Source organism: Peromyscus maniculatus, chromosome 22 (assembly GCF_049852395.1).
Source record: "Peromyscus maniculatus bairdii isolate BWxNUB_F1_BW_parent chromosome 22, HU_Pman_BW_mat_3.1, whole genome shotgun sequence".
Classification (NCBI taxonomy): Eukaryota; Metazoa; Chordata; class Mammalia; order Rodentia; family Cricetidae; genus Peromyscus; species Peromyscus maniculatus.
The window spans coordinates 19,955,373-19,968,369 of record NC_134873.1 but is presented as its reverse complement, the minus strand read 5'-3'; the positions used below and the strand labels follow the sequence as shown (position 1 = coordinate 19,968,369).

At 53.5% G+C, this 12,997-nt stretch overlaps 1 protein-coding gene across 7 annotated transcripts in view; it reads right to left on the bottom strand.

Annotated features, from left to right (window-relative positions):
* The window catches only part of Itsn2 (intersectin 2), a 137,259-nt gene that overhangs the window by 2,179 nt on the left and 122,083 nt on the right, over window positions 1–12,997 (bottom strand). For all 7 annotated transcript variants that reach the window (XM_076559359.1, XM_076559360.1, XM_076559363.1 and 4 more), the window contains 7 exons: window positions 11,775–11,881; window positions 10,811–10,994; window positions 6,252–6,350; window positions 5,399–5,566; window positions 4,353–4,574; window positions 3,688–3,809; window positions 2,862–2,944 (listed from right to left, as the gene is read on the bottom strand). In XM_076559359.1, coding sequence (XP_076415474.1) covers window positions 2,862–2,944; window positions 3,688–3,809; window positions 4,353–4,574; window positions 5,399–5,566; window positions 6,252–6,350; window positions 10,811–10,994; window positions 11,775–11,881 — 985 coding nt within the window. The remainder of the gene's footprint in view (window positions 1–2,861; window positions 2,945–3,687; window positions 3,810–4,352; window positions 4,575–5,398; window positions 5,567–6,251; window positions 6,351–10,810; window positions 10,995–11,774; window positions 11,882–12,997) is intronic.

The following is a 12,997-nucleotide window of genomic DNA, read 5'->3' as shown; positions in this document are numbered from 1 at the left end:
TGATCCCGGCCCTCACTGCGTGTCCTTCTAACCAACCAGACCATGAGCCTAGACCACGCTGTTATTGTCATCGGCTGTTGCTCTGGAGTTGGCAGGCTAGCATGTGGGTGCTTCTTCCAGGCTGCGTCCTCTGCTGGAAGGCCTCTCCGGCTATCCTTGCCTGTCAGAACCGCACTCATCCTTCAAGGTCCGGCTAGTCTCGGTCACTTCAACCTCCTTCCCTCTGTGTGTCGCTATGACTGAGGGGCACCCACAGCCTGCAGGGGCCTGGGATTCTGCGCCCTGCCCAGTCTCCTTTGTCAGGGAGAAGCCACTGTGTCACATAGACTGATTATCCAGGCTTAGTAACTGCATACACGCCTAGGAATAGTAATATTCATTTTAAAATGCAGGCTGTTTGCTCAGTACTTCTGGCAAATGACATTCACTGGTTACTTTGTGTGAGGCATGTGCTAGATCTTTACATGGATTATACTTAATCCCGTAATTGCCTTACAAGGTAGTTCCCATTTTATAGATGAGGGAAACTGAGTCTCAGGAAGGCCCATGTGATCAACTCACAGGTTTTTAAAAGACAGGTCTCATTCTATTCCAAGCTGTGGCCCTGAACTCGGAGTCCTTCTGTTTCAGCGACCTGGCTGTTCAACTCAACAGTTTTCCCCTTTGTGTGTCATTTTGAGACAGACTGAGTAGCCCCGGCTGGCCTGGATCTTGCTATGTAGCCCAGGCTGGCCTTGAACTCACAGAGATCCGCCTGCCTCTGCCTCCAGAGTACTGGGACTAAAGGTGTGCCGTCACAGCTGGCCCAGAGTTTTTAAATGTCCAGGTGAAAAGGTCAGGTGTGAACTACACAGCAAAACTGCAGTTACATGTAAGAACTTGGTCTTGGTGAGCAGTTTTGTTTCAGGTTTGATCTATGTAACGGACAGAAGTGAGTCCTGTGTCCACACTGCTGGCCAAGCACACAAAAGACTGGAAAGCAGAAAGAGGCTTTGGTACTCTGAGCATGTGCACCCTTCCCACCCTTTTTTCCTTCAGGGTTTTTGTTTTATTTTGTCTATTTGGACAAGATATTGCTAGGTATCCCAGGCTGCCTGGCCTCACCCTCCAGCTTCAGTGGTGTGTGGCCTTGTCTATGAGCAGTGGCCGGCTCCCCGACGGCCTCATGTCTCCACCATGGAGCACGCCCTTGTTCCCTGAAGGCAGAGCCTGGCCTGGTTGTCTCTAGAGCCCCACTGTGCACACCACAGGACCAGGCACACAGCAAATAACCATGTCTAAAGGGTTGCACCCAGGGAGAACGCAGAGCAATCTATCAGACAACAAGGAACTCAGGAAAGACCGTGATTTGCACTTTTGACAAATTAAGAGGTCATTATGTATTTTATGAAATCAATCATTGATTTTTCAATAGCAAGCTTTTAAAAGAGCATTCACGTAGGAAAATGCCATGTATACATACCTCCAGGAGCACAGAACAAAATAGGGGGAACCTGAGTAAAAACAATAAAGAGCTTTGGCCTCAGCAGCAAGGGCCTGAGTGGATCACTGGACAGGAGGAGGGGGTGGGGGGGTGGGGAGGTGGGTGGAGGGGGATGGGGGGGCAGGCCTCCACTGGGTAAAGAGCTAAGGGGAGCAGAAGATGGGACCTGGCATTGGCATGGAGGTTGGGGGCCAAGGATGCTTTCCCAAGATGCTGCAGGACACTGAGCTGGTGGACAATTTGTCCTACGAATGGAGTGCACAGTGTGACATGCAGCTCCTTCCTCCTGGGGAGTCAGTGGTGACTAGAGAAGCCAAGGCCGAAGAAGAGTGCAGACCTAGCCGGGCATGGCTGCTAGCAGGTACCAAGAGGAGCCAGGGTTTCCCTTGGGCCGTAAAGGACGGGAAGAATCCTAAGGGGAAGGCCTGGCAGTGGGCTGTGACAGCAATGGGGGGACATGGGGGCGACACTGGGAAATGGGGCAATGTGGGGATGAGCCCGAGCTTGGGAGGCCAAAGGGAAGACGCTGAGGCAGGGGGCTGGCACACAGAAAGGGAGAACAGTACCGTCAAGAGAAGAGGCTGAGGGAGCCTCTGAGAAGGACACAGGCCTGGGGCAGCAGAACTGTGGAGAGGGCCTGTCTGGAATGACGGGACTGTGGAGAGTAGCCATGACCCACCACTGAGCCTGCCGGGAGGTATGAACCCCTGGGAGAGTGGTCTGAGGGGCACGATGCTAGGAGAAGGGTAGATTCCCAGGAAGAGGGGAGGAAAGAGAGCTGAGAAGTCAGAGGAAGCTGTGCAGGAGCCTCAGGCTAGGAGGAGGTGGAGGGTGTGTGTGTGTGTGTGTGTGTGTGTGTGTGTGTGTGTGTGTGTGTGTGTGTGTGTGTGTGTGTGTGTAAGTACGGGAAGCTGGAACAAGGAATGGGTAGGTTACTAGTGTCCTTGAAAGTGCCATCCACACAGCAATGGGGCAAGATGTGTGCCAAGGAGTGGTGGGCTGAGGCGCTGGAGGGGCCACCAGGGCCCAGGGTCCTGAAGGCCGGGACGGTGGAGGCAGGGCTGAGGGGAGAGGAGCAGAGTGACATGCCCAGCAGATGGACTCGAGGGACAAGACGCGCCCCACCAGGGGGAGGTTGGTCGGCAGAGTGGAGGGAGGGACATAGGGGTAGGAAGGCTGCAGAGAAGGCAGGCCTTGCATCTGGTCCCCCAGCATGTGGTGGCGCTCAGCGGAGTTGGGAACACCCGCAGAGCGAGGGGTACCCAGGCTCCTCTGCTGTGGTCTGAGGCCATCTCCAGGCCTCACTGCAGGGGCAGCAGACTCGGGTCTGCCCGTACCCTCAGGAGCTGGTTCCCACCCACGGGGCACCAGCAGGTACCTTGATAAGCCTTCTCCCGCTTCCTCTTCTCGGTGTCGATGTACTGCTCTGAGGCAGCCTTTATCTTCTGGACCCAGGCCGTCCTGGAGGGGAAGCAGAATGGTGGCCATGAGGACTACCAGGCACTCCTGGGTTCAAGCACAGTCCGCAGCAGCAGCAGCCCGCTCCCTCGCTAACCCTGGCTTCATGCTTGGTTTAGCAGGTTTCCAGTCACGCCTAATCTTAGCCCAAGTGACAGACTGGACTGCTAATCAGAGAGAGCCAGCCCAGGCTTGCTAAAGACAGCGCTGGACAACACCAGGCCCTTGTGAGGGAACGGGAGCCCCGAGCTCGAAGACAGCCACACTGATGGCCACTCAGCATGGTGGGCAGCCACCAGAGACCGGTGCAGAGGATCAGCAGTATCCCCGGGGACTGTCATCAGAGGGGCTTACCCTAGGAGCTCCACCAGAGGGAAGTGTGGTGGTGGGCATGTGTGTGGGGGCGCGGCGGGGGGGGGGGGGCAGCCATCTGGCCAAGTGCAAGTCTACGGGATGGGGTGCAGATCTGTGGGGGTCAGGAGGCCCCCAGGGAGATTTGAGTGAGGACTGAGGCACGGATCTGCCATTTTGGGAGCTGGTGGGAGACAGGAACAGGTAACTCTGAGTAGGCAGCTGTGTGCATGACTTCGCCAGGGCCGACTGTGAGGCTGGAGTGCAGGGGCACGCGAGAGGCTGGGTTCAGAGTCAGTAGGGCTTGGTCACGAGGGGCCACGGGCCTATGGCACAGGGACATGCCTGTGCTTCCTCCCAGAGTCCAGGACAGGGCACACGTCCTCGGGACTGACCTCTCATTGATGTTGTCCGTTCGGAGGGTGTACACCCGGTCAATGTGGGAAATGTGGAAGACGGGCTCATCGCTGGAAGGGTCTGTGGGCAATTTCACCAACACTTCATTCAGGAAAATGGGCTGGAAGAGTCAGGGTCAAGATAGGTGAGAAGATGTGGACGGGCCACAGCACCCCGCCCACCGTGTCCTGAGAGCTCTCTTCAAAGTTCCCAGGAGCCCGTGGAGAAGCAGAGGGGGTTGGGAGGCTGGCGCCCGAGGTCTTTTACCCAGGAAGAAGAGCGAGGCTCTTTGGCAAAGGTAAAACCCAGGACCAAGTCAGTGTCCCCGAGCTGGGGACAGGAGCGCTGAGCGCCTGTGCCGCGGCTGTGACAGGCCCTGCTCTGACACCCAGCTTGATGTCCTGAGTTACAGACATGAACGGTGGCTGTGACGGGCTGGGGTCCCCTTTGCCAGGAGGAAGCTCCCGCTGTCCCGGGGGCAGGCAGCCCAAGTCTGGCACACAGGGCTCCTTCCCTTGGGAGGTGGTAAAGACGCCGAGAGCCACCTGAAGCGGGGGTGAGGCCACAAGGGCAGGGCAGGACCGGGTGGGTGGTCGCGTGTGTCAGTGCTTAGGTCAGGGTGGCGCCGCCTCGGTCTCCGTCTGCGGCGGATGCTGGGGCTCACCGTTTTATACATTCTGAACTGAGCACTGGACTTGGGGTTGAAAAGCTTCTCGGAGATGGAGGAGGAGGCGGCGGCGAACTGCCTGACCATGTAGGTGAGCAGCAGGAAGTCGTTGAAGAGAAACCCGTGCAGCTCCTTATTGCTCTTGGTTTTATATAACTTCCCGCTGTGCAGAAGCTTCCGGGGACCCAGGCAGTTCGTGAGGGAGTTGAAAATCAGTTGCTTAAAGAGAAGAAAATGGCACTTTGTAAGTCTGAGAGAAAGTAACCCCACTGCCCGGGAAATGCCAGTGCCCAGCACCCAAGGGTACTGTGGTAAGATTTTCTAGGTGGCAATATACTTAGAATGACACACCTTTCTAGAACAACTACAAACAAAACACTTCCCATTCATCACTTTTCAGAATTCCTCCAGCCCTGTGAAAAATCAATAGTTGATTCTACTGATTTCTTTCTTTTTTTTTTTTTTTTTTTTTTTTGGTTTTTCGAGACAGGGTTTCTCTGTGTAGCTTTGCGCCTTTCCTGGAACTCACTCTGTAGCCCAGGCTGGCCTCGAACTCACAGAGATCCACCTGGCTCTGCCTCCCGAGTGCTGGGATTAAAGGCGTGCGCCACCACCGCCCGGCTTGATTTCTTTCTTTTTTTAAAAGTATTTATTTATTTATTTATTATGTATACCATGTTCTGCCTGCATGTCTGCCTGCAGGCTAGAAGAGGGCACCAGATCTCATTACAGATAGTTGTGAGCCACCACGTGGTTGCTGGGAATTGAACTCAGGACCTCTGGAAGAGCAGCCAGTGCTCTTAACCTCTGAGCCACCTCTCCAGCCCCCGATTCTCCTGATTTCTACCAGTAAAATTCAAAGAACTCACAACAAAACCCCACTCTGCCTCTCTTCCCAAGGCAGAGCAGTCCAGGGGGTGACCTGCAGGGCAGGATGGGGAGCCCGCATGGTCAGGGAGTGTGGCCTGTCCACACGAGGGAGGGTGTGGTGCGGGCTCCCTACCCAGAACCTGCCCAGGCCTCCAGCTCGGCCCCAGCCTCACCTCCGCCAGGCCTTCACACTGCACGTGCGCCTGGATCCACTCCAGCCGGTCCGAGTTCTCCTTCTCCCGCACGCCCTCGTTCACCTGCGAGCACAGCTCCTCGGCTCGCTCAAGGGCCAGTTTCAGCGAGGAGTGGTCCACGTGACTCTGTGGCGTGTTCTCCAGGATCTGGAAGACAGCGGGCAGTGTCGTGAGGGTCCCACTGGGTCAACCTGCCCGCCAGGCATCTCCTGACTCCTGTTCCCCCTGCCCTGCTGCTTACGTGAGTGAGTGAGGCCTCAGGTGAACACTGCCCCCCGACCACCTCCCCGTGAGAGGAGAGGTAATGGCGTCTACCCTGGGAAGCACAGAGTCCCACAAGGGCTGCTAACTAAGATATGGGGTGACAGGACGCTATGGATCTGACTGAGTCTTGGTAATAGGCCATGGGCTAATAATGGCTGCCTTCTCTGGTCTCCCTAATAACTTAAGCCCTGTGGTTTTTGTTCGGGTGGTTTGGCTTTTTGAGCCAGGGTCTCTCAAGTCCAAGCTGGCAGAAAATTCACTATGTCACTTTATAAAACCTGTCTTCTCCTTAGAAAGCATCCTGCCTCAAGAAGAAAGGCTAGCGCCCACGGTTCTGGTAATGGTGACTCCATGTTCCCTCTGGTTGATGAGGGCCGTTACCCTGCCCACCAGCATGCTGTGACCATGGGATGCCAGGGCAGTGCCTGTGGAGGCGGATGGCATTTGAGCCTGCTTTTTCTGCCCACTTGAAGACATTAGCCTTCAGACCACACACAGGGGAGAGGACAGGCAGAGGGATCACTGCTCCTTGGGTGTCCGGCCTCTGTCCAGCCAGCCGAGGACTCACACTTCGGATGAGCAGCGGGTAGCGCGTGATCCTCTGCATGGGCTTCAGCAGGAAGCTGGACAGGGGCATTCCTTTACACCGGGGGTCTGACGCCAGCTTCTGCAAGACAGAGAAGCCCGTGAGGAAACCGCGGGTCCAGATGAGGCAGCCGAAACACTGGGCCAGAGTCCCGCCCAGGGCCACCGTCCAGACTTCAGGTTTCATGACGGGGTCTGAAATGAGGTGTGCCAGGTCAGCACCCGGAATCTCAGCTCCTGAGTCCTGGCCCGCCCTGCCTCTCAGCTTTCTCACACAGTGAAGCTCATTCATCTTTGCGGCCAGAGCTGCTCTGGCCTGGCCACTCTCACCCCCAGCCCACTGGCCTCGGTCTTCATCACATCCGTCTCCTCTCTTCTCTCAGTGGAGCTGCTGCCCCAGGTTGAGGCCCAGCCTCCCTACTCAGTCATTCTCTGGAGTTCTGGCATGACGACTTTACAGTTCTCATTAGATGTTCCCCAGGCACCTCATCCAACATACCCCACGCGAGGTCAGCTTCCCTCACAAGAGCCATCTTTCTACCTCCCTCTGAGTCACGCTCACCCAGGAGTCCCTCCCATCTGTCTGGTGGGCAGCTCTTGATTCCCCCATTTCAGCACGCCTACCTTGCCCGCTTCATCGGAACAACTGCAGCTGCTGCCTGAGGACCTACTGAGTGCCAGGCAACGAATGTGGGAACTGGGCCAGCACAGTCTCTGGCGCCCTTTTTCATGTTCCTGATTCACATTCGTTTCCAAGACCCAGGCCATGCTTCTCTGTGGCCGCTTTGCCCTGGGACACCTCCCTCCTCTCTGTGACTCCCCTCTGGGTACCTCGTGCCTATGGGAACCAGGTCACATGGGGGGCCATGCTTTCGGTGTCTCCATCAGGCTGCTAGTATCAGTGGTCTGCTGGCACAGCACCCGAGGGGTCGCCAGCGCTACGGGGTGAGCACCTTTAATGACTGAGGAGTGATTTACCGCAGCCATGGACAGGAAGACTGTCCTTTTTTGGTTTTGGATAGACTTGTACCTACATATTTTGTTATAATGGTATCTTTATGCTTTTTATTCCTATTAAAAAGTAATATTTGGGGCAGTGGTGGCACATGCCTTTAATCCCAGCACTCGGGAGGCAGAGGCAGGCGGATCTCTGTGAGTTCGAGGCCAGCCTGGTCTACAAAGTGAGTTCCAGGAAAGGCGCAAAGCTACACAGAGAAACCCTGTCTCAAAAAAAAAAAATGTAATATTTGGAGCTAGAGTTGTAGCTCAGAGGAAGAATTCTTGTCTAGTATGAGCAAGGCTCTAGGTTTGAGTTCCAGTGTCAAAAAAGAAAAAACAAAAATGTAAGAGTAACTATTCAGATACAATGTATTGACAAAATTTGCTTTTCTTTAATTTTTTTCTTTGAAGTACTAGGGATGGAACCCAGAACCTGTACGTGTCAGGGAATCAACCTCCTGTTCAGTTACACCTCCAGTCCTAGATGAGGCTTTACATTTAAAAACCTTAACTGCGCAGTGGTGGTGCACACCTTTAATCCTAGCACTTGGGAGGCAGAGGCAGGCGGATCTCTGTGAGTTCGAGGCCAGCCTGGGCTACAGAGAGAGTTCCAGGACAGCCAGGGCCACACAGAGCAACCCTGTCTCAAAACAAAACAAAACAAAAAAATAATGTTTACTTATTTATTTTTTATGTATTTATATGTTTGTTATGTGTTTGTCTGTATATAAGCCACATGTATGTGGGTCCCTGTAGAGACCAGAAGAAGGTGTCAGATCCCCTGGAGCTACAAGCAGTTGTGAGCTGCCATGTAGGTGCTGGGAACTGAACTCGGATCCCCTAGAAGAGCATCTAGTGTTCTTAACCACTGAGCCATCTCTCCAGCCTGTTTGTTTGTTTTTTTTGAAACAGATCCAGGCTGGCCTTGAGTTTATTTTTTTGTGCCTCAGCCTCTCCAGTGCAGGGCTAACAGGTGTAGGGGAAAGGGGCTGGCTAGAGAAACCCACCCTGACTCTGGAGCCCAGAATTAGGGAAGGATGGCTCAGATGAAGCCAGTGAAAGAAACACATTTTAGCTCAGATCAGAGCCATCTCTGCCCCTGTCCAAATGACGTGTGAAATCAACCAATCACAGAGCAGGACAGCAGAATCCTGGCCCTAGGGCCCAGGACCAGGGAAAGAAACAGCCTGTGTTTGGACCTGGACCAGAGAAATGAACCAAGGAAACATGCCCTGACTCTGAAACCAGTACCAAAGAAACACTCTTGGTCCCTAGAATCAGAGTCAGTGAATGAAATGTGCCCTGGTCTTAGAGGTAGTGTCAAAAAGCCAAGAAAGGCCAATGAGAAAACACAGTTTAGCTCAGATCAGAGTTACCTCTGCCCCTGTCCAACTGACTTGTGAAATCAACCAATCACAGAGCAGGACAGTAGAATCCTGGCCCTAGGGCCCAGGACCAGGGAAAGAAACACTCCATGTGTTTGGGGCCTGAGCCAGAGAAGTGAACACTTGATCCCCAAACCCAGAACCCAGGAAATATGCCCTGACTCTGAGACTAGTACCAAAGAAACACTCTTGGCCCCTAGAATCAGAGTCAGTGAAAGCAATGTGTCCTGGCCTTAGAGGTAGTGACAGAAAGCCAAGAAAGGCCAGTGGAAGAAACACAGTTTGGCCCTGAAATCAGAGCCATCTCTGCCCCTTGCTCACAAAACTGGCCAATCCCTGGGCAGAAAATAAACTAACCAATCACAGTTGACTCCGCCCCCTTGTCATCCTATATACACTGCCCTGCCCGGTCAGTTGTGAGCTGTTCTCTCCACTCTGGTAGATGCAGGACTCCTCCTTCCCAAATAAACCTGTTTCTCAAAAGAGTCTTGGGTGAAGACCTTCATTGAGAGCTGAACAGAAGAACCTTGCTGGGACGTCCCATAGTGGACTGAGCAAGGGGGAGCTGAACAGAAGAACCTTGCTGGGACGTCCCATAGTGGACTGAGCGAGAAAGAGTTGGTAACACTGAGCCAGAGATTGTGGCTCTCCAGGAGAGGAGCAGGATTGCTGTGTCCTGTGGGGAAACCATCACCCATCATACCATCATACCAGGTATATGCTGACCTTCCCGAAGAGTCAGGATACCCTGACTTTCCCGAAGAGTCAGGATACCCTTCCTTGCTGAAGCAGTTCCAGGCCTGACTCTCCTGAGAAGTCAGAAAACCTTCCTTTCCAAGGATGGGCTGTTTCTTTGCAGTCTCAGCCATCAGAGCTGTACTAAACAGCTTCAGGTGTCTGGGACACCTTTAGGGCAGAGCTCTTGTCCTACATAGCTCTGAGGTGTCCAGGATACCTCGCCCTCTAGGGCAGAACTGTCTCCTCACAGTTTCAGCCATCAATTTACTAACATTTGGTGCGGAAACCTGGGACACCAAACCCAGAGTTTTTGCAGTTTACTAACAACAGGCATATACCAGCACACCTGACGTAAACACATGGTACTGCATTATAGTGAGCACGTGTGTGAAGTTGGCTGCTGTATGGCTGCATGGAACATGATAAATGTTAGAACTGCAAGGGATACCACACTTGTAGCTTTTCTCTTCGTGCTTAATGTACAACCACAGCACGGAACCAGGCCACTCCTCCTCCTCCTCTCACTGGTTCCCGGACGCTGCACAGACATCTGTGCACACTGCTGGAGGACCACACGCGGGGTCACAGTCACACCTGTAGACATTATTCACTGACATCTGTGCACACTGCTGGAGGACCACACTCGGGGTCACAGTCACACCTGTAGGCATTATTCACCGACATCTCTGCACACTGCTGGAGGACCACACGCGGGGTCACAGTCACACCTGTAGGCATTACCTCGTTTCCTGTTAACTCTTTTTTTCCTACTTTCATTTCCTCCACTCACAAAGTTCTCACCTAATTACTTAAAATTTTATTTTGCTGTATTTTATACATTTAACTAAGGTCTTTCATGTTCTCTCTGGAATAAGATGATTATTGAATACACAGAATTTGTAAAATTAAGAAGTGATAGTTCTGGGGGGCTGGGGAGAAGGCTGGGTGGTTAGGAGCACCAGCTGCTCTTGCAGAGGACCTGGGTGTGGTTCCCAGCACCCACACGGCAGCTCACAGCCACTGTGACTCCAGTCCAGGGGATCCATGCCTCTTCTGGCCTCTGAGGTGCCAGGCACACAGGTGGCTCGCTGCCATACACGCAGGCAAACACCCACAGACATAAATAATCCAAGAAGGAGTGGCATTGTGGATGTTTCTTTGGAAAAACAAAACAGTTGATATACAAGGTTGTTAAAGAACAAAACGAAGCACCACCACTACTTAACCAGGATGTAACATGACGGTTCTAGTGCCGACAAAAACAAGCTCTACCCGGGACAGCACCACGCACTCAGGAAGCTGCTGGCCATCTTTGGCTTCCGCTAATGGGGACCTGCCTCTCAACTCCCACAGCGGGCCTGTGGGGCCGCCCCCAGGCTACGAGGAGGCAAAGACGCCGGAAGTCCCAGGCTAGACAGACCTTTAAAAATTCCTTGAAGTCCGCGTCCTCATCCGTCTTCTGCTGTAACAGAGTGGCCCCATTAAGCTGGCAGCTGCAGAAGCGGATGTAGGCCTGCATGTGGGACAGCTCTGCCGCCAGGATGTCCCCGATCATCTGCACAGGCATCTTCTCCCCTCCAGTCTTCTTCCGCACCCGCAAGGCCCTGCAAGTAACTGACGGTCACTCCGTTCTCCACGGATCTTCCCCTCGGCAGTCAGAGGGTGAATACCATGGAGACCACAGCAATGGCACCCGGTGCGTGACCTAGCATCCTTGGACACTGGAAGGAATGGCTGGGGGCGGGGGGGCAGTGGCATGGCCCAAAGCTCTGCTGGATGAGCTAATCTGGGAGAAACATTAGCAAAGAAGAAAAAGGTACCAAAGTCTACATATTTAGGACCTTTCTAGGCCTTTCTAGACCCTGCAGTTCACCTCAGGCTCTTGACAAAGTTCCTTTGGAAAGATTCAATTTGTTTGTCCTCATTTGAATCAAAGAGAAAGAAATCCCCAAGAAGGGCTTGGGAGGCACAGTGGCCAGGGGTTGGAGTGCTGGGCTGGTATCTTCATGGTGCGCTGTGGCCCTGGACGGGCAGGGGTGCGGCCAGCTGGCCTGGAGCTCTGTGCCCGTTAGTGTAAGGGACAGAACGCTCCCCCAGGACAGGGACTGCACACGAGCACCGTGCTGTCATCTGGCTGTGGCTGCAGCTCTTCTGCCTGTCACCCCCCTGCCAAGCTGCACGCTGTACCTGTCTGGGGACCACACACCACCACAGCTTCTCTGTTGAATCAGAGAAGTTTGTCCTTTACTTCCTCGATAATTATGTAATCAAGTTAGAGGGCACTTCTCAAAACGCTAGCGGAACACAAGGCCTAAGGGAGAAGAATAGAGGTGAAAGTCCTCGAGGGGCCACAGTGACAATGTCAGGTGACGCCCACCACTCACTTCAGCAGCTTTGTGTTGGACATGATGAGCTCCTTCCAGTTCACGAAGATCAAGGTCATCTCTGCCTCGGTGAGGAAGCCTGACTCTGCCATCCGTTTCTGGAAAACCTAAGTTCAAAACACAGATGTAATTTAGCTTGAGTGTAGGTCCACGGCCACGCGTGCCTTCCTGCACTGGGACAGCAAGGCTGGCACTTCTAAGTAAGCGTATTTATGACTGTTATTTATTGTTACTGTGTGTATGTGTCCATGAGGGGGGACAGAGATAGAGACAGAGTTGGGGGGCATGTACGCCACAGTGTAGAGGACGAGTTTCTGGGGTGGGTCCTCTTTTGAGGCAGCAGGGTCTCATTGGGCAGAGCAGGTCTACAGGCTACATGGCTCACAGGCTTCCAGGCGATTCTCCTGTCTGCCAACCATCTTGCCAGAGATCACAGGTGTGTGCGACTGTACGTGGCTTTGTCACGTGAATTCCAGGGATTGAACTCAAGTACAAATGATTTCATGGGCTAAGCCATGCTAGTTCAATGTTAGATTCTAAACTGCACCATTTCCTTACGTTCACTAGTTAGGCTCATTTTAAGGCTGATTTTGTTGTTGTTGTTTGTTTTTTTTTCGAGATGGGTTTCTCTGTATAGCTTTGTGCCTTTCCTGGAACTCACTCTGTAGCCCAGGCTGGCCTCGAACTCACAGAGATCCGCCTGCCTCTGCCTCCCGAGTGCTGGGATTAAAGGTGTGCACCACCACCCGGCAGGGCTGATTTTTAAGGGCTGAATCCCCTCACCAAGGAACCCCACCTCCCTCCTAGGCCTGCTGTGGGGGCCAAGCAGTGCTGGGCACAGGGCCCTGCACAGTGGAAGCCACAGGATGGAGGGACAGTGACTGCTGCTCAGGGGTCATCTCAGAGTCTCAGGACCCTCTGTGCTGCTCAGTGAGAAAACAGTGCTGTTCTCTGCCACCCCGTGATAACCCTGAGCAGATGTGCCAGCTGCAGAGATACTCCCCACCTGGGTTCCACATGCACACGGAAGCACACGTGTGTAAGGCGCATGAGTGTATACAGGGTTCTCACTGGACAGATGAAGCGACTCAGCTGCTGTTATTTCTCATTGGCTTACGAGGATATCATGGCTTACAGAGTGATTTGCCCAGGGTTCCATATAACACAGGGCTCTGTTTTAAACCATGCAAAGGCTCCACACTAGCCAAGAAATGAGATGCAAA